Below are 27,338 nucleotides of genomic sequence, written 5' to 3' on the forward strand. Positions count from 1 at the left end.
ATACATTCACCACAATTCAATATAGGCCTTATTAACAGAGCTTAAATTTTTTTAAAGTTTCCTTTATGATCTATACATTCCCAATCACCACTATGTTTTTGAGTGAGAAATATATCTAAAATTACAGAATGAATGCAAAGCTTGCACAGAACTTGCTTAGAATCATAAACAACCACATTAATGCTAGAACACAAACACAACTTCTGGTGTCAATGCTCTGTGCTGAGCTGAAATAGTGGCCCCTTGCACAGAACCACCAATCTGAAACCCAGGAAAATATCAAAGTTCTCAAAGCAATCCTTTGATTATTATATGCTACAAGGTATAGTTTGTATAATAATAAAAAATATAACCATTAATTCAAAGACACTTTCCATTTCAAAATATGAGTAGAGTATTATAAAATACACAATTTTAATGTTTAGGCTTCTTTTAAGTTTCAGAAGCAACTTTCTTTTTCATTTCTTTTCCCCTGATAGCTTTCCAAAGTGAATCACGCTCAAGGTTCAAAAATGTTAAATGCCATAACCTAAAACACTTCTACTTAGAAAGTTAGCTTCATTACTTAGATGAATGAGTTTGTATTCAAATATCAGTAGTAAAAATCAACTCTTTGAAATACCAGTCCCCTAAGGTTATATTATGTAGGTACAATAGGAAAATAAGTAAATGGTTGTGCAGTAAAAACCACTTACATTCCACAGCTGAGTGACAGAAAATCTCTATACCCACATTATAGATAGGTAACTGAACACTGACATACAGAAAACCCTCAGACCAGTCTATAAAATGTGATCCACAATTCTTTGAAGTTAAGTCTGCATTAATAGATTATTTCCATACAACCAGGTTTCAATTTCTTTTTGAATTGGTTATAAAAGTAGTCATCTAAAGAAGTACTGTTAACATATATTATAATATGAATGCAAGTATTCCTATAATGTACTAAGAAAAAGATCTGACTAAAATGCACAGAAAGTTATTAAAGTATGTAGTTAAAACCTTTTTTAAAATCCCAGTACATTCTTGGATTTTAAAAATTGTTTTTCTTCTGTTTCACTGATTGCTGCTTTTACCTTTAATACTGCCTTTTCTCAAGTACTTGGTCTAATTGGTTCTTTTTCTAGTTTCTTAAGGTGGAAGCTTAGCTCTTTGACTTAAGACCTTTTCCCCCCCTTTCTAAATATAAGCATTTAATGATATAAATTTCCTGACAAGTACTACTTTAGTCACATTCCACGAATTTTGATATGTTGTATTTTTCTTTTCAATCAGTTCAAAATATTTTCTAACATATCTTGTGATTTCTTCTTCAACCCATGTATTTAGCAGTATGTTATTTAATTTATAAGTATGTGGGAAAATTTTCAGATATCTGTTACTGATTTCAAATTTAATTCTGTTGTGGTTGGAGGATATGCTTTGTATGATTTTAACCCTTCTACCTTTATTGATACAGTCATGTGTCACTTAATGGTAGGGACACTCTCTGAGAAATGCTTCATTAGGTGAACACTATAGAGTGTACTTACACAAAATCTACATGGTAAAACCTACGATGTGTTAGGCTCAATGGTCTAGCCTATTGCTCCTAGGCTACAAACCTGTACAGCATGTTACTGTACTGAATATGTAACAGTAACACAATGGTATTTGTGTATCTAAATGTATCTAAACATAGAAAAGACAGGGTAAAAATACAGTATTATAATCTTATGGGACCACTGTCATAACTGTGGTCAGTTGTTGACTGAAACAGTTATATGACACATGGCTATATTTGTCTTATGGTCCAGAATATTGTGTATCTTGGTGAATCTTCCAGTTCACCTGAAAAGTATGTGTATCCTGCTGTTGTTGAGTGGAGTACTCTATAAATATCAATTAGGTCAAATTGGTTGATACTGTTGTTCAAGTCTTCTATATTCTAATTTTCTGAATATCACTGAGACAGAAGGGTTGAAACTTCCAACTATAACCGTGAATTTGTCTATTTCACCCTCAGCTCAGTTGCTGCTTTAGGTATTTTGCACCTTTTATTAGGTACATATAAATTTTAAACTGTTATATCTTCTTGATGAATTTTACCTTCTTCATTCCTAACAATATTCCTTGTTCTAAAAATTATGTTTAAAAAAGTACAGTCACTCCAATTTTCTTTGAATTATTGTCTACATATACATATTATTTGCTAGATATAGAATTCCAGGTTAATAGGTTTCTTTTCCCGCAGTTCTTTGAAGATGTTGCTCCATTGTCTTGCATAGTTTTTGATGAGAATTTTGCTTTTTCTTTCACTTCTCTGTGCCCTTTATATTTAATGTGGGTTTCCTGTACACAGCGTATCACTGGATCTTGCTTTTTTATCCAACCTGACAATCTCTGCCTTTTAATGGTGTGTCTGAGTCATTTTCATTTAATGTAACTATCAACATGTTTTCTATGCATTCCATTTGTCCTTTATTCCTTTTTTTTCTGTTACATACTCTGAATTAACTGCATATTTCTTATGATTCCATTTGTCTCCACTGCTAGTTTAACTATATCAATTTTAGTTTTGTTCTAAGGTCTAGAACATACACATCTTTTTTTTTTTTTTTTTTTGACAGTGTCTCACTCTGTCACCCAGGTTGAAGTGCAGCGGCACAATCATAGCTCACTGCAGCCTCACACTCCTGGGCTCAAGTGATCCTCCCACCTCAGCCTCTTATGCAGTAGGAATCACAGGCATGTGCCACCATACCCAGCTAATTTTGTCTCTCTCTTTTCTAGATAGAGATGGAGTCTTGCCATGTTGCTCAGGCTAGTCTCGAACTCCAGGGCTCAAACAGTCCTCCTGCCTCAGCCTTCCAGAGTGCTGGAATTACAGACATTGGCCACCATGCCCAGTCTACAATATACATTTTTAACTTGCAGTCTACTTCCAAATAATATTATGTCACTTCATGTAATGCACAAGAATCCTATACATGAAGTATACTTCCACTTCCCCCATCCTCTACTCTACATTATTGTTGTCATACATTTTGCTTGTATAAACTACATAATATATGACCATTTTTGCCTTAAAGAGTCAACTATTTTTTAAAGATACCAAGTCAGGAAAAATATCTTTTAAAGTTACCCATGCTTACTATTATTTCTAGTGTTCTTTATTCCTTTGTATAGTTCTAAATTTCCACCTGATATTATTTGCCTTCTGACTCAAAAACTTACTGTAATATTCTTGTAGTACCAGTCTCCTGGTGATGAATTCACTCAGCTTTTGTTTGTTTAAAAAATAAAAATTTATTTTATCTTCATCTCTAAAAGATATATTTGCTAGATATAGAATTCAACGTTAATAGGTTTCTTTTCCTTCAGTTCTTTGAAGATGAAGCTCCATTGTCTTGCATAGTTTTTGATGAGAATTTTGCTGCCATTCTTTATTTATTTTTATGTAATGTGCATCCTCCCAACTGCTTTTAAAAAAAACTTTGTAAGATGTGTGAGTACCAGTGAAAAAGGAAAAGAATTTGTTTCCTCAAAGTTGACATATTTGTCCTACACTAAAGTAATCCTTAAAGATATTAACAGAGAAGAGAGTATAAAAATAATTTCTATTCTTTTAAACAAATGTGCATTTATATTCTTGAGTGTAAGTGTGCACATTTAAGATTCTATAAAACCATAAAACTATAAACACATTATGAAACTGAAATGTGAAAATAAAACTTAAGACAAACCAAACGTATGTATAATTTCTAGATCTAAGAGACATCCTCTATACATTGTGTGGGATGAACAATCTTGACTCTTAGGCTGAGGCAAAGTATAGATTCTCCTTGACATATGATGGGGTTACATGTCAATAAACCCACCATAAGTTGAAAATATCATAAGTTGAGAGTGGGGTGTCTACTTGTGATATTTTTAATTTATGATGAATTTATCCAGATGTAACCCAATCCTAAATCCAGGACTGTACTGAATGAATATTGCTTTCAGACCATCATAAGGTCAAAATCATAAGCTGAGCCATTGTAAGCCAGGGGCCATTGGTATCACTTTACAGTGAAAACTGTTCTTTCCCCAAATTTTCTCACTCTCTCTGGCTGCTTTTACAATTTTCTCCTTAACACTGGTTTTCAGCAATTTATCATGTGCTTTGATGTGGCTTTCACCATATTTTTTTTCTGTTTAGTGTTGACTGCACTTTTGGATCTGTGACTTTTCATCAAATTTATACAATTTTTGGTCCCTATGGCTTTAAATAATTGCTCTGTCTCCTGGTTTCCCATCACTGTTCCTTCTGTGACCCAAATTACACTTATGTTAAGACTGCTTGCTATTGTCCCACTGGTCACTGATGTTGTATTCATTTTTTTTTTTTTTAATTCTCTGTTCTTCATCTTGGATACTTCTATTATTGTATTTTCTGGTTTACTAATCTTTTCTTCTGTGGTGTCTAATATGCTGTTAATATAATCCAGTGTATTTTTCATTTCAGATACACTTTTCACCTCTAGAGATTCAATTTGGATTTTTTAAAACAGCTTCCATTTCCTTCCTCACTACAACCTTTAGTCTACTGTTAATTTTGGTCACACTACTAAGATGATACCCTCTTGAAGAGTCTTAACCAATGCTCCATGTGTTGTGACTTCTTTCTGTTTCTACTAGTGGGCAGAATGAGTCTCAGTCTTCAGTGAGTTTCAGCCATTGTTTAGCCTATTGCTTTCTGCTGGTTTCCCAATAGTTTCTTCCCACGTATATACAGGTAAGTCATCAGCAAAAGACTCAAGAAGGCTCCTCTGCAGATCTCCAGAATGCTTTTTGTGTGCAGCTGTCTCCTCAGGCAGCCTCTGCCCCATATATATGAGCTGCTTTACACCTCCCCCACAACCCCACCCTAATCTCTTTGTCCTTAACTGGGGTAGACCACGAGACTCTGGTTCGACTCCCCCTCTATGTGTTGTGGCCTGGGAACTGCCTCCAAGCAGTAAGAGTGATCTTAAGGATAATTTTTTTTTTGTGTTCTTTCTTTCAGTTATCACAGTTTTATACTACCTATTGATCAATGTCTGGCTGTGGTTTTTATATACTTTTTCTGGTTTGCTAGTTGTTTAAGATGGGAAGGTAAATGTAGTTCTTCCATCATGACTGAAAGTAGAAATTTTGTTTATATTCTTGGTTCTATTGATTCGTTCATGTGAGCGCAACCAGTGACTTCACTAGGCTTCAGTTTCTACACATGTAAAATAAGATTAACTTAATCAGTAATTTTCAACCCCCTTTATACAGACTGAACTGCTTCAGGATTCTTCTGTAATCCATGTTCTATGAGCACATCTCACCCAGCAAAGTGTTACATTAACACTGTCATATTCAGTAGGCTGTTCACTAAGATGTTGCAATGGGTGATTTCATTTGACATTTAATCTTGTAGAGGGCACTGCTTATTTTTCAGTACACAGAACAAGTTTCTTATTTTTGCATAAAAGCTCCCAATCCATGTGAATTATATAGAGCTGACCTCTTCCCCAGCTGCAGGGGAAGACCTGGATCTAAGCCAGTACATTCCCTTCTCCTGACTGGAGCTACTGGTGCAGAGATGGGTATATGATATAATTGGTCAATGACTGCCAGGCCCAGAACCTTTGTTCAAACAGTCTGTCTTTGAAGCTGACTAGAATCTGGGAGGATATAGAGCTGAAGATTTTGACAGTCATCTTCTTACCAGAGGGAGCCTAAAAATGAAGAAAGAGTTGGGAGATGGGGTTCTGGTGGCATTTTAAGCCCCTAAGTCAAAGGATATCTTCAATTAATGCTAGACTTTTTCTACTATGCAACACAACAAATTTCCTTTTTTCTTAGTCCACTGTGGGCTGGGTTTTCTGACACTTGCAATAAAAGTCTCTCAACTGTTCCATCAAATAGTAAATGTATTCACGGTAACAGATCAAGAAAAACACACTGAAGTAATACAGTTGTGGAGTAATGAGCTGTAACAGCAACCATCAAAGCAAATTAGCACGCCCCCTAGAGATGGACTTCTCTTTAAGAACAAGGGCATGTGTACCAGGCAGAGCACAAGCAGAGATCAGTGTTGTGTCACATGCAAGAGGTGAAGCTCCAAACAAAGGTAGTTCTAAAAAGAGAAAAAGGGAATATGATATTTTAGGCCTGATTTGGGGAAATCCATTCACACGGATAGCCAAAACGTCACCTCTAATACAAAAGACAGGAGGGTATCACCTAAAGTGACAACAAACCTCTGACTACTATGACCTAAAAATAGATGTGTTCTTTTAATTTTTAAGTCTGGATAATATCTTACAAAACACGGCAGTTCTATTTTTGCTCCCCAAAGAACATAAAAATATAGAAAATAAGCAGCTGATGATATAGTGGTTCTTCAACTGCTGGGCTACTGGCCTTTTCCTTTATAGTTTTCCTATTTTGTAACCAGAAGAATCTCAAGATAATTTAAGAAGAGCGATTAGAAAACTGAAAAAAAAAATCTATTAGTATGTTGCTTGTCAAAAAAATAATTTACAGTGGTTTTCAGCTACCAGAAGTTCTTGTGTAGCAAAAATATTTACAAAGAAAAATCATTGCTTGTTATCTTTTCTCTTCACTTACTTTTTAACCTATATATTCCACTTCCTTTGGTGTACAAGGAAGTGGAATATATAGGTTAAAAAGTAAGTGAAGAGAAAAGATTCTATTTTTTTTTCTATTCTCTATCTCTTATTTTTTTTTTTATTCTCTATCCTTTGGGATATTTGATGAAGGCAATGGTATTTTTGTGTCATGTACTATTACATAACAAATGATGAACACTGACTAATGATACTAAGTTTACTGAGATATGGAGTACTTGACAACATAGACAATAATTGAGGCAAGATGATAAGACATGTACGTTATTCTTTAGGCACATGCTTTAACTATCCTACTAACAGTCACGGTAAACCTTACTCTTTTTTTTTTCTTTTTTGAGATGGAGTTTTGCTCTTGTTGCCCGGGATGGAGTGCAATGGCATGATCTCGGCTCACGGCAACCTCCGCCTCACAGGTTTAAACAATTCTCCTGCCTCAGCCTCCCAAGTAGCTGGGATTACAGGCAAGCATCACCATACCCAGCTAATTTTGTATTTTTAGTAGAGACAAGGTTTCTCCATGTTGGTCAGGCTGGTCTTGAACTCCCAACCTCAGGTGATCCACTGTGCCCAGCCAAACCTCACTCTTAATAAGACTTTGTCCTCTAGGGAATGTTGACACAGTGGGTCACAAAAAAGATGAAGTGTGATAGCACAATTTGTCAGTTAAACGAGGCTTGAAACAGACATGAAATATTACATATGGTATTTCTCCTATTAACTTACAAAATAAGCAAAAGAGAATTATTACCCAATCCTCAGTTAAATTTGGAAAGGGTGAGTGAATATAAGATAGAAGAGACTATTAGAAGGGGCATTAGAGTACCAACATATCTCAAACGGGGGAAAAACCAACCCCTGAAGGTTGGACTATTGTATGAACATGTAAACTGAAGTATTAAGAATTTTACAGGCCAGGTGCAGTGGTTCACACCTGTAATCCCAGCACTTTGGGAGGCTGAGGTGGGCAGATCACCTGAGGTCAGATTTTGAGACCAGCGAAACCCCATCTCTACTAAAAACACAAAAACATGGTGTGGGTGTGGTGGCGGGCACCTGTAATCCCAGCTACTAGGGAGGCTGAGACAGGAGAATTGCTTGAACCCAGGAGGCAGAGGTTGCAGTGAGCCAAGATCGCACCACTGCACTCCAGCCTCGGCGACAGAGTGAGACTGTCTCAAAAAAACAAAACAAAACAAACAAAACAAAAAACAAGAAAAGAAAAAAATTTTAGAAGAGGTTACTTAAAAAATTTTTTTCATTTTTAATTGACAAATTATATTGACTGTCTACAACATGATGTTTTGAAATGCAAATACATTGTGAAATGGCTAAATTGAGCTGATTAATGTAAGTATTACCTCACATACTTATTTTCTGTGGTGAGAACACTTAAAATCTACTCTCAGAGAGACTTTCAAGAATATGTTGTTCACTGTAAGAGATGACTTTTAAAAATTGTGTGTTTTTCCTATGCATTTATATCCTTAAAGAAAGTATGGTATATATGTACAATAGAATATGTATTCAGCCTTAATAAAGGAAATCCTGCCATATATGACACTATGAGATGAACCTGGAGGACATGATGTTAAGTGAAATAAGTCAGTCACAGGAGGACAAATATTGCGTGATTCCACTTATATGAGGTATCTATAATATTCACACTCAGAGAGAGTGGTTGCTGGGATGGCAGAGGGAGAAATGGGGAGCTGCTGTTCAATGCATATAAAGGTTCAGTTATAATAGATGAGTACCTTCTAGAAACTTGTGAGCAACACTATGTCTTTACTTCACAATACTCTGTTGTGCACTTAAAGATTTTTTTTTTTTTAATGTAGGGTCTTGCTCTATTGTCCAGGCTGTTTTTCAGTGGCACAATCACAGCTCACAGCAGCCTTGACGTCCTGGGCCCCAACGATCCTCCTGCCTCAGCCTTTTGAGTAGCTAGGACTACAGGCATGTGCCACCACACCCAGCTAATTTTTGTATTTTTTATAGAAACAGAGTTTTGCCATGTTGCCTAGGCTGGTCTCAAACTCCTAGGCTCAAGTGATCTAGCCTATCTCAGGCTCTCAAAGTGCTGGGATTATAGGCATAAGCCACTGCACCTGGCCTTACTTAAATATTTAAGAGGGTAGATCTCATGTGACATGTTCTTATCACAAAAAAAATCTCTCCCCAAAGTTTAAACTACCCTCTGCTGAATTATACTTTGCATACTCACTTCTGACTGTCATTCCATTTCAGGCAGAGATGTCTTTTATATTTGTATATGAAATATTTGTATATGAACCATGAGGAATATGGCATTATTATACATATGTGGCACATAAAATTAAAGGTATTTTGCCAGTATTTATGCATAAAACCATTCTTTCTTTCTTTTTTTTTTTTGAGATGGAGTCCTGCTCTGTCTCCCAGGCTGGAGTGCAGTGGTGTGTTCACAGCTTACTGCAACTTCTATCTCCTGGTTCAAGCCATCTTCTCACCTCAGCCTCCTAAGTAGCTGGGACCACAGGTGCACAATATCATACCCAGCTAATCTTTTAATTTTTTTGTAAAGATGAGGTCTATGTTGCCCAGGCTGGTCTTAGACTCCTGAGCTCAAGCAATCCTCCTGACTTGACCTCCCAAAGTGTGGGGATTATAGGCATGAGCCACTGTGCCTGGCCCCAAACCCTTCCTATGTCCTTCTGATCATTCCCATTATATTGACATTTGCTTTCTTTTCAGTCAGTTTGCATATATCCAGCAGTCAAGGACTATATATTGCATATTACTGTGTCTCCTCCTATGTCTAACAGAGTGGTCTGCCCACAACAGCTGCTTGATAAATACTTGACGGATGAGCAAGGGGGAAACGGAGTACATGCATGCTAGGAAAGCCTGGAGAGTCTTGTTTTAGGTTAGAGAATACTGTGGGCAAGATGTTTCAACACTGTTAAGGGATTTTTCTTTGAAAAGATTGAGTTAATATGTTCAACAGCAACTTTTCATACGTATATTGAAAGAGCCAATCTCTTCAGGGCCCACATGGATATGGAACAAGAGGCTAGAAAGGAAGGTGTTTCCGAAACATGTCTTCCTTATTTAAAACATTAAAAAAAGATATAGTAGAAAGCTTGAATGGAAGACATTAAAAACATACTGTTAAGTTGTATAATGGGCAGTATAATAGAGAGATGCCAAATTTGGAACTTGGGGAATAAAGACAGATTATAAAACATCTCCAGAATAAAGGGCCATGGTCTGTGAGAATAATATGGGTTTCTCTTAAGTATAGCAATTTAAATTCTCTAGTCAGCTACAAAGAAGTATATGCAACTATGTGCAAACCAACAAGAACCTTGTGAAATGTTTCTTTTCGGATTATTAGTGGCAGGTAGTAACCTTTCTGATAACCTTAATGATCTGAATGACTTGCACTCGGGGTGTCATACCAGTTCCCCAGCCTGCATGACAAACCATAAGAAGGCCAGGCAGGGTGAGGCCAAGAGGGCCGCAGTGCTGAGGGGCAGTGCACAGGTTCTGTGGTCCTCCTCACCAGCAGCATTGGCAGAAGCGGAAAGCGGAGCAGTGGCTGTCATTTTTGACTTCCGCAGCATCAGATATGTACTATACTAGGCAGCAACAGAAATACAGGGACCTTAAAGATGATTCTGACCAATTTCCTAGCTTCTCGTCATTAGTCCTCTCCATGTCCGATTGCCTTAGGCAGACAGAACCTACACTACATACTGATCTGCGCTATTTTTGTCTTCTCTTGCAAGTGGCCCACATTAAGAACTGGGGAAAGAGAGTGAGTGAGTGTGTGTGTGTGTGTGCACGCGCGCACGCAAGGAATAATTCACATTATTCCTTTAAAATGTTTATGTTGGACACTCCTTGTTCATATCCACAGAAGCATAATGAAGCATTCTAGATTGTCATTTCCATTTTGTAATATTGCATTTACCTTCATTTATAATACCATTAATTCAAAACACTATTAAAATTCCTGAGCATTTAAAATACATAGATTCTCTAGTCAAATATCAGATAACATGATGGTATCTTGGGTTTTATTTCATTTTTAAAACTCACATAAATCTGATTAAAAGAAAATGTAACAATATAGATCTTAAGATCAATAGAATAATCTATTTTTGTGTTTAATATCCTGCTGTCATGAGAAGAGGTTTTCAAGTAACAACAACCAAGGTCCCTCCCATGTCACACTGTGTACTCATTTAGTCATTTATCAAATGCTTCTTGAGCATCTGTTAGTTACAGGCATTTTACCAGACATGGGGAAAGGGCAAGGAAGAATGGAGGGAGGCAAGGTGTGGTGTTGTGAGAGTTGGTGGGGATAATATGAAAGAGGTGACAGGTACTGTTTCTGAATATTACATTTCACTGCTGTTAATATAAACAGTTTTAAATACTCTTTCATATATAGTTAATTTTAGTTCCTTTTCAAATCAACATATTGAAAATTTGTCTCTATATGAACTTCAATAAAATTTTAATGAAAAATGGAATAATTCAATCTGAGAATTTTAGAGCTGTAAGAGAACCCTTAGACTATGTGGTTTAAACTTCACAGTTCATATTAAAATTATTTTTATTTGTTCATTCACTTTGTATTATTTTATTATAAATGTGAATCAAATAAAGACCAAAGGGGGCTTGGATTTGCCCACGTCCTTGGGAGGAAAGGAAGGACTACCCTCAGCAGGAGTGCCGGCCACTGCCGCCCTTCAGTTCATCAGACCGCACAGCATCCAGTCTGTTGGCCAGGATTGCTGGGTTCAGTATGATCTCTTTTTCCTAGTAGGTCTTGAATCAGTAATTTTATTAACTATTATAAGGTTCACATGACAGTGTTATTTTAATTGCAGTATCAATTCACATTTCAGGATTCACTGTTTGCCTGTTATCTTGGCAACATTAAATCTATTAATATAATATCTCATATCTTTCATTTATATGAAGAATGCAAGTACCTGAAATGAAAACTGACAACTAATTCAAGACTACCTTAAAAAAATTAAACTCATATTTTTAGTATCTACTCACTATAATTCTTAATGTTGTTTTCTTTTAATTACTTAATTTGCCTAAGTAGCCTAGCTTCTGTTGTTATTGTATTGTGCCTGCTCTTGATTTTATTTTACAGAGCTATCTGAATTAAGCAACAAACCAAATGAAACATTTAACAGTTTAATTTGAAAAGAGTAAAATAAATATAGAGGATTTCACTGTATTCTGTAGTGCATGAAAAATGTAGCTTTTATTTATTTTTGAGATGGAGTTTCGCTTTTGATGCCCAGTGCAGTGATGCGATCTTGGCTCACTGCAACCTCCGCCTCCTGGGTTCAAGCGATTCTCCTGCCTCAGCCTCCAGAGAAGCTGGGACTACAGTTGCATGCCACCACACCCGGCTAATTTTGTATTTTAGTAGAGACGGGGTTTCCCCATGTTGGCCAAGATGTTCTCAATCTCCTGACCTTTCGATCTGCCCACCTCGGCCTCCCAAAGTGCTGGGATTACAGGCATGAGCCACTGCGCCTGGCCAAATGTAGCTATTCTTTTTTTTTTTTTTTTTTTTTTTTTTTTTTTTTTTTTTTCTTTTTTTTGAGGCGGAGTCTCGCTCTGTCGCCCAGGCTGGAGTGCAGTGGCGCGATCTCGGCTCACTGCAAGCTCCGCCTCCCGGGTTCCCGCCATTCTCCTGCCTCAGCCTCCCGAGTAGCTGGGACTACAGGCGCCCGCCACCTCGCCCGGCTAATTTTTTTGTATTTTTAGTGGAGACGGGGTTTCATTGTGTTAGCCAGGATGGTCTCGATCTCCTGACCTCGTGATCCGCCCGTCTCGGCCTCCCAAAGTGCTGGGATTACAGGCTTGAGCCACCGCGCCCGGCCTAAATGTAGCTATTCTTATGCAACATCTAACTCTGCCTGAGAACTAGGCACAGCCCCCACAATCATGCTAAGGTTTTCAATCACATCATAATCTCTACATCATAATCTCTGCAACTGGACAGGAAGAAGAGGATTCAGATGAACCCTTAAGTATAAATAAATGTCAGTATGGATTCAGGAAAAAAAAAACCACTTAGGGGTATTTGTAGTAACAAAAATAGTGGCTACCATGTATCTACATGTACAGGGAACTCAATTTTTCCGATGTAGAGAGAGAGTAAGTAATCGGCCCAAGGTGGTGCATACAATAAGCAAGCTCCTGAGGGCAAAGGTTGGGACTTCTTTTATCATTTTACTCAGAAGGCCTCAGAATGCAGGGCACAATCATTGCTGGAGGGGTGCCTGAGTTTTATTTTTAATGTTAGAGGTTGCTTTGTTTTGTTCTCTCTCTGTGTGTGTGTGTGTGTGTGTGTGTCGTATGTTGTATTAGGATGAGATAGTTCTTAAGAGGTTGATCCAGGGGACAATTACAATTATTTTCTCTCTAATTGATGTATATAACTTTTAGTGTAATAGTTTTTAGAGGATTTGGTGCATTTATCTGTAAAATAACCTCCCTAAGGGATATAAGTATCCTTCTTGTGATAGAAGGTTTCTCAAATCCTTATAAGTAACAATAGAAAAAAAAAAAAAAAAAAAAGGACTGTGTTACATAACATAGCAAAATGGAAGCCTTCCTGTTTTATTCTACTAAAAAAAACCCCAAAACTGAAAAACAAACGCCTGTCTGTAGGCTGAGGTTAGGTCCAGTTGGTTTGTTTGGCTTTCACCTTGGTGAGTGCTTTCACCAAAGGTAGAAAGCATTCTTGGCTTCACTCCCTGAAATAAGGTTTGACAGCTGTTCGACTCCACAGAGCACTATTACATAACAAGGCAGTTCAAGAAGCAAAAAAGAAAACCACCTTGAAATGAGGCTTTGGTGAGTGGGCTTGTGACAGAATACAATTTTACCACCATAGAAAAACAGTTAACAGCAAGGACACATGAATGATTATCATCATGGAAATGCTATGGTTTTTCCCCACATAAATTTCTGAACTGTACACATATAGATGTGTGTATCACAATCAGTGACCTTCTAAGCGAGCGTCTGTGTGGGAGAGAACTGCGCCTGCCACAGAGTCTGGGATGTTCCTGGAAGTCAAGTATGACTTTCGTCCCTTCTTTCTTTTTTTTTTTTTATAATGCCACCCCACAGAAACAATTTTTAAAAAACAGAGTAATTTCAACGGAAAGAGTCAATTCTGAGATTCCTGACCTTATTAGCAGCTCTAAATAATATGTAATGCAACTTATTGTCTAAAATGAGCTCTTTCTTGAGCATACTCTTTTTTAAAAAGTCCAAGCTGGTTTTCATTATTTTTCAGCTCCAGAGAATGAAGAAGCTTTCTATTTTTTAAGGCTTAAAAAAACACACAAGTATCTTTAAAGCAGTTTAGATACCAAGGTTAAGAGTCACAATTGATTGCAGGGTCAGAACTTTCTGGCTATACAGAATTTATTCATTAAAGTCATGTGTTAAAATTGAGAAACAACTGGAAGATACAACCACAAAAAGAGTTTGTTTATGCAAATTCTTGAATAGACCTCCTAGTTGCTCTTAATCAATATTGATAAAAAGTATGTATAAGGAACTTGACTTAGTACTCAAATGGCATTCTTAGTAGGTTTTTGCTGAACAAATCAGAGTACATCTTTGGAGATATATTTAAGATCTCAGCCATTTCTAAACAGTGTACCTATAATTTCTTCTTTATTAGTAACCTAAAGACTTCTTTTGTGGCATAACTTCATACTGGCAAAAGGATTTATTTGGGGTCATTTTCCTGATAAAAATCCTGTCAGACCAGGTTGTATATCATGCAAGAAGAAACTGAGGCCTAGAAGCCTGCATGTATTGTTTAGGTTCCTAAATGAAAGATGTAGTGAAAGCTAGAGACACATATGATATCTGTTTTCTATCCGGTATTTAATTTACTAAGTTGCCTCTTTTTCATTTTAAATCAAGATATTGCTTGAAAGGTAAGGTCCTTAATATGTTTAAAGAAGAAGAAAATGTTATTTATTTTAAAATATTAGCAATTTTTACATAGCCCACATACTTAAGAAACATTATTAAGTAATTTCTCCTTTATCCCAAAATGATCTGAAGAGCACAAAAAACCTATTCCTCACTATGGAAAATGCAGAGCATATGGGTGGGTGGGGGGGGGGGGGTGCTGGTACTTAGCAATTGAGTAAAATAAATACTGGTGTTAAAAATCAGAATAAATTGTAAATGTAGAATGAAATTATCTAGTTCAGAGCCTGGTGCATTATAGGTGCTGAGTAAATGTTGAATAAATTAATAAATAAATGAAAGATCACGATTTCCAGCTTTATCACATTTTGAAACCAAATTATTCCCTTTCTAAAATAAAACCTAATGATATTTTGTCTAAACTAAGAACATTCATGTCTCAAGAACCGCATCATAAAGTTGTCTAACTATTGGGAAGTTACTGTAGAAATGCCAGTGCATCTACCTATTAAATGTAACTGGGTCTCCTTATGCACGACCTCACATTGTTTAATCTCTGAATTAGATTGCAAAGGACAGAAATTCAAGGCCTTATATCATGCTATAAATACAGACAAGATCTACATACAGCTCGAATCAACACACATATCACCTTGAAAGAAAATTCAAGTACAGTTGATAAACCACATTAACACAATAATTAAAAACTACACATACACACGCATACATGGTGAAAGCAAATACTCAAAAAGTGAAGAGAAGCTGCTAGTGTCAGCAGCATCAACAGTCCCATGGTAGCCATCCTCCTTTCATCATGGTCAATTCATTAACAGGGGAGAATAGACAGAAACTATGAGAAATGCAAACCATCTGCTCAATCCAGATGCAATAGCACATGCCTCTTATATCCAAAGCTCTTTACCAGAAACACAGATAAGATCTAATCCTCTCATAAAATCTCCAACAGAGGTATTCAGACACATTTGTATCACAAATAAAAACAATGCCAAAATCATCATTAACTGAGACCTTTTAAATATCGGGCAAGACTTTTACCAGTGAGTACACATTGATAAAACAGTATTAAACAGCATTAGAGAAAAACGGGGTTGGATTTCTATTAGCTTTATTCAGCTATTCCTTAAGTAAAATCAGGCTGAAAACATCTCACTCCTTAAATAGCAAGAACATTTTAGTCAAGTCATCCTAGTTTTAAAAAGACATAAGAAGATATTCCTTTAATATTATATATTGCAAGTAATGTGTATTTCTTAAAAGACTAAAAGCAAATATTCTTACCTTGAAATTGTGAATCTTTTCATATTTTGGAATTTGCTCGTTTTCTTTCAGAGTTGCTCTTCTAACAAGTGATGTCAACTGCGAATAAGCAAAGAGTTTCAGAGGTTGCCAGATTGTCACAGACGACTTTGGAGAACCCAGTTTCATTCCCAAGGCTGCTATCAATAAATCTTGCTGACGGCCCTCTTGTTTTGATTTGTGAACTGCAGCCCTATTAGTTTTCCTCCCCGACCAAGACTCTTTGGATGGCATTTTGGAATTCACAGGGAAAGAAAACCTATAGTGGTCTATGTCTGTCGATGAAATCTATTCAGCTAACACATGAGCATTCTGCCAGGCAGCACGGAACCCTAACCTACAGAGAGCTGCAGAGAAACACCACGGAGAGGTGGAGGAGGAGGATGAAGCACTTCTTAAACAGAGGTCGACTAACCAGCAAATTCTTCTTTCTTCCTTTTTTTCTTAAAGGGATCTATATTCTAGCTTCTAAAAACTTGAGTATGAACAGAAATAAAAAGAGTCGATGCTAACATACAAAACACTCAGCATCTCTCTCTATCGCTTTTTAAAAGGCATGCAATTTTGACAAATGATACATTTCTAAAAGCTTTCTTCTCTATTCAAGATATTAATGTCCATTCTGAATGAAAGATGCCTACATACTGCCTGCAATCAGTTTCTAGCAACAGACACCCTGTGAAGCCCCTAGCAGGGAAGGTGGGGGGAAGGGAAGGATTTCACAAGGAAGGCTGCATTAGACTGGCCACCGTAAGAAAGGAGATAACCAATGAAAATCAAGCAACAGTATTTAAGTACTGTATTCCTCAACTCACTCTGTCTCTCTGTTTCTCCCTCCTCTCATGTAAGAGTTTCTTGCTGGCTCAAGGCAAAAAAAAAAAAAAAAAAAAAAAATCAGTGGGAAGGTAATGAGAAATGAATGAGTCATGCATTACTGCAAAATGGAATTTTTTTAACCTATTAAAAGCAGAGGAAAATTAACATACATACAGCACTAGGTTTTAGAAATAATGCACCACTGTCACGTAAATTATGAAAGGCTAATCTGTATCCTTTGCTCATTATGTTAGTTAACCAAAACCCAAGTTTATTAAAGATGAGGAAAAACTGGTGAATATTTTGATGAAAAATATTTAACTAGGTATCGTACTATTTTCATGCAGAACAAGGAGCATGCATATCACATTGCTAATAGCTTGGAGTGGTCAGTTTTGTCTGTATTACGAGTAGTTTTGTTGTGGGCTATACTTACATAGAAGAAACCATTATTTTAATTCTCTAGTCTCAACATTTTTTTTTTTATTCAGAGAGCTTGAGGCCAGGTCATAGTGGAAGCCAGTTGGGAAAAATTCCTTATTTGCACAGGTCAAAGTTGTAGTGTAACTACTTATAGGACTCAGATATATTTTGTTTGCTGGTGTAGCAACAGGGTGGCTAGGTGAGAGACTTAGCAAAACTTGATTTAGGAGCAATACCCACATTTTTTCACTAAGGTGCTACAGGATGCTTAAATTTCCCATTTTTGTTCCCTAACTACCTCCCATCATCTATTTCTCATGCTATAATAATAAAGTTAAACCAATAATCATGCCAATGTTACACTGTATTTAAAGCATCTAAAATTCTCTATACATTTAAATGGATTCAGTATATTTATAGTGTAAACACTTTAATCTCAGATTTCATAATCTACAGGGGGTATGTGCCCAGTGCATATTCTAGTTTAATTAGGGCATGAAGTAGTTCTTAAGATATGCTAGACATTGAAAATAACAAATGATTGATTTTCTAAACATCCTCAAATTATTTTTGTTTACTTGAGTCTTTAGTCCCTTTTATTCTTCTAAAATTATGTCTAAGTAAATAAAAGGCAAAATGTATTTACATAGGAGTTTCAATTTCACAAGTTTGTATACTTAGATAATTCATATGAGACATAAAATGCTCCCACTGCAAGAAGAAATGCAATGGAAAAAGTCTCCTTCCCTAGCCTAAATTGCTTTTCAGATTGGACCTATTTTGTCACATGATGACTAAAAATATAAAGGCCAACCGACTCTAGACATGCACAGCCTAAAGTGAAGTTTAACTAGTTCTCAGTAGGAACCAGAAAAAATAGCTCCAAAGGCAAGTTGAACAGTAAATTTTTTTCTTCAACAATGTTTGATATCAAGTTACTAAGTTAAAACAATCACACATGTAACCAAAGTAGCATCTTTTTTCTGAGTATTTTTGATCAACATCCTATTTTATAGATCATTCCTGGTTCTTCAGCTAGAGTTACTAAATTCAACCAAGCATAAAAATATTCATGATAGTTACCCAGAAAATTTATAGCTAGGTAAAAGTAAACATTTTGTCATTCAGAGGTAAGGTCTACTGTAGACTCCACAGATTGTACTGTATTTCCTGAGTAATGTTCTATTTAGTCAAGAAATACTGGATTAACTGCAATCTGAACAGCTACCTAGGGCAGTAAGGAGATAGAAAACAATAGCTCAGGATGAAAACAGCATTGGCTACTCTCAAATGGCTAACGGTTTGGTCACTATTATGCCTTCAACATGGCAGTAACAGCACTTCTGCATTAATTTTGGTGAAGAACTTGTAAATAACAAAAATTGCTAACTCTAAAATTCAGAACCAATATAATCAATAGTCTGACATTCTAGACAAATGTGTATCACTCATGCTTACATTATCTAGTACATTTCCATCTACTTAGATACAGAATCTATTAATTATGGTTATCACTTATTAGTTATTGAGCACATATATTCCAGATACCCAACTAAGCACTTTATATATAGAATCCCACTGAATCCACAGATAAACCCTATGAGGCATAAATTATCTTAATTTTACAGTTGAAAGAGCTGAGACCTACAGTTTACTTCCCAAAGTTGCACAGCTAGTATGTGGTGGGCTTGGGCTCATAAATACTATGCTATATTCACCCAGATGAGAAAATGGGAGGAAACCATGGAATCTTCTCTCTGATTCTATTCAAGGTGGTTTCTCTAGTTACGTTCTTTCAATTTTGAGGAGTTGCAATAGATGGTAAGACAGACTAGCGGTAATTATCAAAGGATGGTGAGAAAAATGTAGTAACCGAACTCATCGTGCGCTCTCTTGTTCCTTGGGCGCTCTCCTCTCTCGCCCTCTGGCTTTGCCATGCCCTGCTCTGAAGAGACACCCGCCATTTCACCCAGTAAGCGGCCCCGGCGTGCAGAGGAGGGCGGCATGCAGCTCTGCTTTGCCCGGCTTTCCGAGCACGCCACGGCCCCCACCCAGGGCTCTGGCGGGCTACGACCTGTACAGTGCCTATGATTACACAATACTACCTATGGAGAAAGCTCTTGTGAAAACGGACATTCAGATAGCGCTCCCTTCTGGGTGTTATGGAAGAGTAGCTCCACGGTCAGGCTTGGCTGCAAAACACTTTATTGACGTAGGAGCTGGTGTCATAAATGAAGATTATAGAGGAAATGTTGGTGTTGTACTGTTCAATTTTGGCAAAGAAAAGTTTGAAGTCAAAAAGGGTGATCGAATTGCACAGCTCATTTGCGAACGGATTTTTTATCCAGAAATAGAAGTTCAAGCTTTGGATGACACCGAAAGGGGTTCAGGTGGGTTTGGTTCCACTGGAAAGAATTAAAATTTATGCCAAGAACAGAAAACGAGAAGTCATACCTTTTTCTTAAAAAAAAAAGTTTTTGCTTAAAGTGTTTTGGTGTTTTGCACTTCTGTAAACTTACTAGCTTCGCCTTTGAAAAGTACTGCATTTTTTACTTTTTTTTTTTTTTTATGGTCAAGGAAGAGATCATAAAAAAATAAAACACAAAGCTTTTTGTGTTTGGATCAAAAAGAAACTTTGTTTTTCTGCAATTGATGGTTGTATGTAAATCTGCTTTGTGGTGACCTGATGTAAAGTGTCTTCTTAAAATCAAATGTCAGATTAAAAAAAAAAAAAACCTGTATTTAACTCAAAAAAAAAAAAAAAAAGAAAAATGTAGTAACCAAGATCTTATGATCTCAAGTTTAGCATGTAGTAGGAAATGCAGACTTCAAGGCTCAATTCAAACACCCCCTCCTATGTGATGGCTTTGATAATCCACACCAATTAGAAGTGATCTCATCCACTTGTGAACCTCACAGTCTTTCACTGGTTCATTAGTTATGAGACTAACACGTTCTACTTCTTATCAGTTATCTGTGTAGCTGTTTATATAGAATTAGGCTTTATGTATATTTCTACACACCTTGAATCTAGCATACAGCTTACACAAAGGTTCAATATATATTTAGTTAAAAAATAAAACCAAATGAAGGCAGTTATTTTTATTGTGGGGCAGTGTGGTATAAAGAAGAAAATATGATTTAAAATCAGAGAAACTGAAGTTTGAATACTGACCTTGGGAGTTCTGCTTTGTTTCTTGGTTACCTCATCTACGTAATATGAATAATAATACCTGTCTCACAGGTTACTGGGAAGTTTAAAGAAATGACCCAAAAACAAAACAAAAACAAAAATCACTATCTGCAGGGAGTAAGTAACCAATAAATGATAGGATTACAGGGTTGCTGAGCCCAATGTTAGCTGTAGGTATATAGTTTAAGTATAGGACACAAGTGCCTGCCCTCAAGGAGTCTGTAATCTGCTTTAGGTCTATACCACATAAGCATGCCTGGAAACGCTGCCCTTCCCATTGTGTTTTGTCCCTACCCAGTTACTCATACTCTGGATCTAATCCTAATTTTTAAAAGGCATATAATGACATGTATGCCAGCTGAGGAAGCAGGGTTAGGCGGGAAGTGGAAAGCGGCAAGAAAAGGAGATACTCAGTATTGTTAAGGATCCAGGAACACTGCTTGATGCTTCCCAAGGCTGTCTTATCTATTGTTCCCACAGCCATCCTGGGAAGTATGTTGCATAATGGTCACTTTAGAGATGAGGAAACTGGGGCTCACAGAATGAGTTGCTCAAGGTCACACAGTCAGGATGTGGAGGTCTGAGCTCAGAATCCCCATCTTTTGTCTTCAAAGCCTAACAGCTCTTTCTGCTACCTTATGAGAGTAGTATATAACATAAGGTGTTAGGCATATAGCACCTCTCATATTCTGGCTCTACAAAACAGAAGAAATGGTTTAACTGGGTGGGAGCCTAAACTGGTTGGGCACATATCTCACAAGGTCATTCTTGATAGAAACATTAACAGTATCTAGCTTGTTATTTTGACTGGGAATCTTTGACCTGTTGTCAGACCTGATCCTGCCCATCCTTTTTTTTTGAGACAAGGTCTCACTCTGTTGCCCAGACTGGAGTGCAGTGGTGTGACTACAGATCACTGCAGCCTCAACCTCCCGGGCTCCATTGATCCTCCCACCTCAGCCTCCCGAGTAGCAGGGACTAGAGGCACATGCCACTACACCCAGATAATTCTTGTATTTTTTTTTTCTAAAGATGGAGTTTTCCCATGTTGCCCAGGCTGGTCTGGAACTCCTGGGCTCAAATGATTCATTAGCCTCAGCCTCCCAAAGTGCTGGGATTATAGGCGTCAGCCATTGCAACCAGTGATCCTGCCCATCCTTGACACAGATATCAATTCTGTAGGTTCATCTGAATGAGGCCTGGAAAATGGGATGGAGAATGGGTGAATTCCACAATCCTCTGTTTCTACCTTTGTCCATACCATCTGCAATATAGAGAGGAGGACTATAAAAATGGCAAGGAGGAAGTCCTAGTCAGAACAATCAGGCAAGAGAAAGAAAGAAAAGGCATCCAAATAGGAAAAGAAGAAGTCAAACTATTTCTTCATTGACGATATGATTCTATACTAAAGGAAACCTTAAATTAGACTCTGGCAAAAGGCTACCAGAACTGATAAATGATTTTAGGAAGGTTTCAGTTTACAAAATCAATGCACAAAAATCAGTAGCATTTCTATACAGGAATAATGTCCATGCTGAGAGTCAAATCAAGAACATAATCCCATCTGAGCACAGTCGCTCACACCTGCACTTTGGAAGGCTGAGGTGTGAGGATCACTTGAGGTCAGGAGTTTGAGATCAGCCTGACCAACATGATGAAACCCCGCTTTTTCTCTACTTAAAAAAAAAAAAAACAAAAATTAGCTGGGCGTGGTGGCGGGCACCTGTAAGCTCAGCTACTTGGGAGGCTGAGGCAGGATAATCACTTGAACCTGGGAGGCGGTGGTTGCAGTAAGCCAAGATTGCACCACAGGACTCTGGCTTGGGCAACAGAGATTCTGTCTGCAAAAAAAAAAAAAAAAAACAAAAAAACAAAACACACACACACACAAAACAAAACCAATAACGAAAACATAATCCCATTTAAAATAGTCACAAAGAAAATAAAATACCTGGGGATACGGCTAACCAAGGAGGTGAAAGATCTCTACAAGGAGATCTACAAAACATTGCTGAAAGAAATCAAAGATGACACAAATAAATGGAAAAACATTCCATGCTCATAGATTGGAAGAATCAATTCATAAAAATGGCCATAATGCCCAAAGCAATTTATAGATTCAACACCATTCCTGTCAAATTACCAACATCATTCTTCACAGAATTAGAAAAACCTATTCTAAAATTCATATGGAACCAAAAAAGAGCCTGGCTACGCAAAGCAATTCTAAGCAAAAAGAACAAAGTTGGAGGTATCACACTACCTGACTTCAAACTAAGTTATAAGGCTATAGTAACCAAGACAGCAATGGAAGAGAACAGAATACCAAGAAATAAAGCCTCACACTTAAAACAATCTGATCTTCCACAAGGCTGACAAAAATAAGCAATGAAGAAAGGACTCCCTAAGAAACAAGCAACAAGAAAAGGATTCAATAAATGGTGCTGGGATAACTGGCTAGTCATATGCAGAAGAATGAAAATTGGATCCTTACCTTTCACCATATACAAAACTTAACTCAACATGGATTAAAGATTTAAAGACTTCAAACTATAAAAATCCTAGAGGAGAACCTAGGAAATACCCTTCTTCATATCAACTTTGGGAAATAATTTTTGTGTAATTCCTAAAAGCAACTGCAACAAAACAAAAATTGGTAAGTGGGCCTAATTCAACTGAAGAGCTTGTGCACAGCAAAAGAAACTATCAATAGAGTAAACAGACAACCTACAGAATGGGAGAAAATATTTCAAACTATGCATCTGGCAAAGGGCGAATAACCAAAGTCTGTAACAATCTATAACAAATTTAAACAAATCAACAGGCAAAAAACAACCCCAATAAAAAATGGGCAAAGGACATGCACACTTCTCAAAGGAAGACATATAAATGGCTGACAAACATATGAAAAAATGTTCATCATCACTAATCATCAGAGAAATGCAAATCAAAACCACAGTGAGATACCATCTCACACCAGTCAGAAATGCTATTACTAAAAAAGTCAGAAAACAACAGATGCTGGCGAGGCTGTGGAGAAAAGAGAACACTTACACAATGTTGGTGGGAATGTAAATTAGTTCAGCCACTGTGGAAAGTAGTTTGGGGATTTCCCAGATAATTTAAAACAGAACTACTGTTTGACCCAGCAATCCCACTGCTAGGCATATACCCAAAGGAAAATAGATCATTATACCAAAAAGACACATGCACTTGCATGTTCATCACAACACTATTCACAATAGCAAAGAGATGGAATCAACCCAGGTGCCCATCGGGGTAGACTGGATAAAGAAAATGTGGTACATACACACTATGGAATACTATGCAGCCATTTAAAAAAAAATCATGTCCTTAGCAGTAACATGGACAGAGCTGGAGGCCATAATCCTAAACAGATGAATGAAGGAACAGAAAACCAAATAATGCATGTTCTCACTTACATGCAGGAGTTAAATGCTGAGCATGCACGAACATAAACTTGGGAACAATAGCTACTGTGAACTACTAGAAGGCGGAGAGTGGGATGCATCTAAAAACTACCTGTTGGGTACTACGTTCACTGCCTGAGTGCAATATACCCATGTCACAAACCTGCACATGTATACCCTGTATCTACAATCAAAGCTGAGTAAAAAAACAAATAAAAATTTAAAGTACTGTTAATACTTCAAAAAATATGATCAAATTTTCATAGCAGATCTTTGCATTTTACAAGAAAGTGTTTAAAATACTATATTCTATTTTTCTCATTTTAATACTGTTTTGTGATTATAATTACAATGATCAATTTTACTCAGTGCCAACCTGAGAACCACTTTTCACCTGTTTGTGAAGAGACATGCATTTTAAGCCACAATGTACATTGCCTATGTCACTGAAAAGAAAAAAAAAAAAGGTAAGGGGTGGGGTAGAGGAGCAGTGTGAGGAATAAGAAATAGAAGGTGAAATAGGTGACCTTGAAAAGGAACACATTCACTGTTTTTCAAATAAATTCCCACTGATCTTACTACCCTGTTGTTTGTCCAATAAACAAAAATCCACAAATACTGGATTTGCATTGAGCTAGCCTCTCATTTTCACCAAGTGTGGTAAAACAGGAAACTCAAGGGCTCTGGGGCCAGACAAAAGCGCTAACCTTAACTCTGTCATTTACTCGCTGTGGCACCTCCTTGGTCAAGTAACTAATTTATTTCTGTCTTTGTTTCTTTATATGTAAAATGAATTGAAAATACTTATGGTATAGAATTATTAAGAATCAAATGAGATACTATGTGGGAAGCATTTTTGCATTATTTCTGACACAGAAAGTAAATCAATAAATGGAAGTTTGCCTCCCTTCCCTTGTGTCAAAGGACCTACATTTCCAAGATAAGAGTTAGCATAATTTGTGACTATGATATGGATTAAAGACCTACGGTCATTGCTCTATGCAATGTGAGCTCAGGTCAAATTATAACCAATAGTTTAGGGACACATTATAAGCATCACTGTTCTACAATTTTTACCTTACCTTATTTCTGGCAATTTTATAATTAAAAGAACATCCATTCTCAAACTCAGTAATCCCATCAAATCCTGCTTATAGGAAAGGGTCTTATCAATTCACACTAAACTACAAATGACCGATTATACTCTCTTTTCCACAAATATCTAGTTTTTAATGTGGAATCGAGACTTAAGCCAAAGAGATAATTCTCCAACTATTGAATGTCAGTACTTATTTATAGTAAGAATGTTCTCTAGGACACTGGAAGGACCTCATGTAACACAAACAGCCACCTCCTTTGTAACATCAAGGTGATACCATAGAATCATTAGCACAATGCTCCAGTTATCAAAGCTAAGTCAACAATCCATCCAAAAAGCACCACAGAGGAATGTTCTAGCTGGCATGACCCTTATGACTCGGAAGGTGCTGAGTAACTGGATTAACTCTTGGGTAATATGAGTTTCTGGTTCAGGTTTAGCGAAATCCTGCAATTTCTATAAAATGTTAAAATTGAGGCACAAACACAGCTTTCCTGAAACCTCCAATATCAAGTTATAATATAAACATTTATGGATTCAAGCAAATTCAACTCACTTTAGATACACAGATTATTCCTACCTTCATCCCCTGAATTATAATTTGTAACCTATTTTTTCTCCATTAGAGTCAAGAGTGAAATATATTCCAAGGTACTTAACAACATGTCAGCTTCCATTAATTAACTGACAATTGCATAGCACTGTACTAGTAAATGCTTTACATGTATGATATAGTTTAGTTGTCAAAACAACCAGTAAGGTAGTTATTACAATTCTCTTTTTATAGATGAGAATTGTATACTTAGAGACTTTTAAGAATTGTATACTTTAAAGACTTAAAGAAACACTATTGTAGATGAAGAAACAAAAGTTCAGATAAATTAAGTATCTTGCTGAAGGTCACCTAACTATTACATGATGAAAGTAAGACTTGAACCCATGTCTATTTGATATCAAATTGTCTCCCTCCTCTAGACTATCCTGCCTCTCATATTATCTATTGTTAACATGCCATTTTTGAAAGGCTGCCATTTGAATAAATTTCTGGAGCATTTATATTCTAGTGCCTTTCAGATCACTAGGCCTTTTACTACTGCTGTATTTGAATTTATAGTAACTACCAGATTCAACAATCAAGCAAAAATTTCAAATGTATTTTAAGTCAAACATTAGAGACTTCTGTATCAGAACTCTATAAATTCCTTAAATTATGTTGGGATAAATAAATGTTTATGTTACACAGAAAACTCTTAACATTACGCTAGGACTCAATTTTTATGCTACTGGCAGCAATCACATCATAATTCCTAACTCAGTTTTCATTACATAGCTCCTCTAGCATTAATATAATATCCATCTAAACAGATAACAATAAGGCACACCAGTGCATTCATCTCCGTATATAATAAATTTAAATCACACTATACTAACACTGCCACTACCAAATGTTGTATACTCTGACCGATTCACATGCTCCCTGACCGATTCACATGCAATAAGATTTAAACATAAGACATTTGAAAACAATGCAAACAAAAAAGGATAGCCCTTGCATTCTTCTTTCAAGAAACAACAGAAATATGAGAAATTCTCCAAGCACCAGCTGAGCTGTGAAGGGAGCTTTTTCACACTACATGAAGAACATTATGCCCAAGGAGGAGGGGGTGGAATAGCACACAGCCTGGCTTCCAAGCCTTGTTCTTACTGCTATTAGACAAGCCACTTAGCTTTTCTAAGTCTCAGGCCTGGGGACTAAATGAGCTCAATGGTCTTCTCTATATTTTTAATAGAAATTCAAAAGAAAAGAAAAGGTTCATACTCATTTAGTACACAAGTATGTGCTGAAAGATCTGGGGATGTCTATGAGAGAAATGCCTGCTGGCTCTTTGATCAAGTGGATCTTCAGAAGGTAGCTCTGGCAAATTTACAATGGGCTTTTGGCTGGTACCCAATCAGACAGGCTCAGAAATGGAGTTTGTCAGCACAAGGAGATTATATCTATTTCTTAAGGGGAGACTAAAAATACCAAGCTCATGAAACTCATAGGTAAATCAAAATGGCATTCGTCTAGTTTATAACAAAATACGAGATATAGTTATTAATATCATAAAGTAGTGACCAACATGCTCTTTTTGGTAGCACACCTACACTGCAAACAAAACATAATTAGGAAGTTGGTGGGAATGGAATTGGAGCAAGTGGAGTGAGATAAATTGAACACTTAATATGTAGAGTTAGAACAACCTTTACAATTAGGATGACCTTGCTGATGGACTAGAATACTCAGCATCCATTTCATGGGTCTCCCCTCACTTTAGGTCTGTGCTTGAATGGGCATAATCAACTTCTACCTATTTTAGTCTCCTCTTTTAATTATTTCTTTATGATTTTACATATCATTGCTCACATATCTTAGGTGATCTTAAAGTTAA

At 36.7% G+C, this 27,338-nt stretch overlaps 1 protein-coding gene and 1 pseudogene across 11 annotated transcripts in view; one reads left to right on the forward strand and one right to left on the reverse strand.

The window, feature by feature from the left end:
• CHN1 (chimerin 1) overlaps nucleotides 1–27,338 on the reverse strand; it is a 199,665-nt gene that overhangs the window by 30,235 nt on the left and 142,092 nt on the right. For 6 of the 10 annotated variants that reach the window (XM_077957229.1, XM_077957224.1, XM_015110400.3 and 3 more), the window contains one exon: nucleotides 15,927–16,004. The exons of 3 other annotated variants lie outside the window; for them this stretch is intronic. Coding sequence is in view for 6 of the 7 variants with exons in the window: in XM_077957224.1 (XP_077813350.1) it covers nucleotides 15,927–16,004 (78 nt within the window). In the remaining variant the exon portion in view is untranslated. Of the gene's footprint in view, nucleotides 1–15,926; nucleotides 16,591–27,338 lie in introns of those variants that run through there. One more of the 10 variants, XM_077957228.1, reaches the window with a different exon arrangement.
• Nucleotides 19,067–19,816, forward strand: LOC114671361 (deoxyuridine 5'-triphosphate nucleotidohydrolase, mitochondrial pseudogene; annotated as a pseudogene). The gene has a single exon (XR_013402051.1). The product of XR_013402051.1 is annotated as a deoxyuridine 5'-triphosphate nucleotidohydrolase, mitochondrial pseudogene (transcript).

The sequence above is a fragment of the Macaca mulatta genome, chromosome 12, assembly GCF_049350105.2.
Source record: "Macaca mulatta isolate MMU2019108-1 chromosome 12, T2T-MMU8v2.0, whole genome shotgun sequence".
NCBI lineage: Eukaryota > Metazoa > Chordata > Mammalia > Primates > Cercopithecidae > Macaca > Macaca mulatta.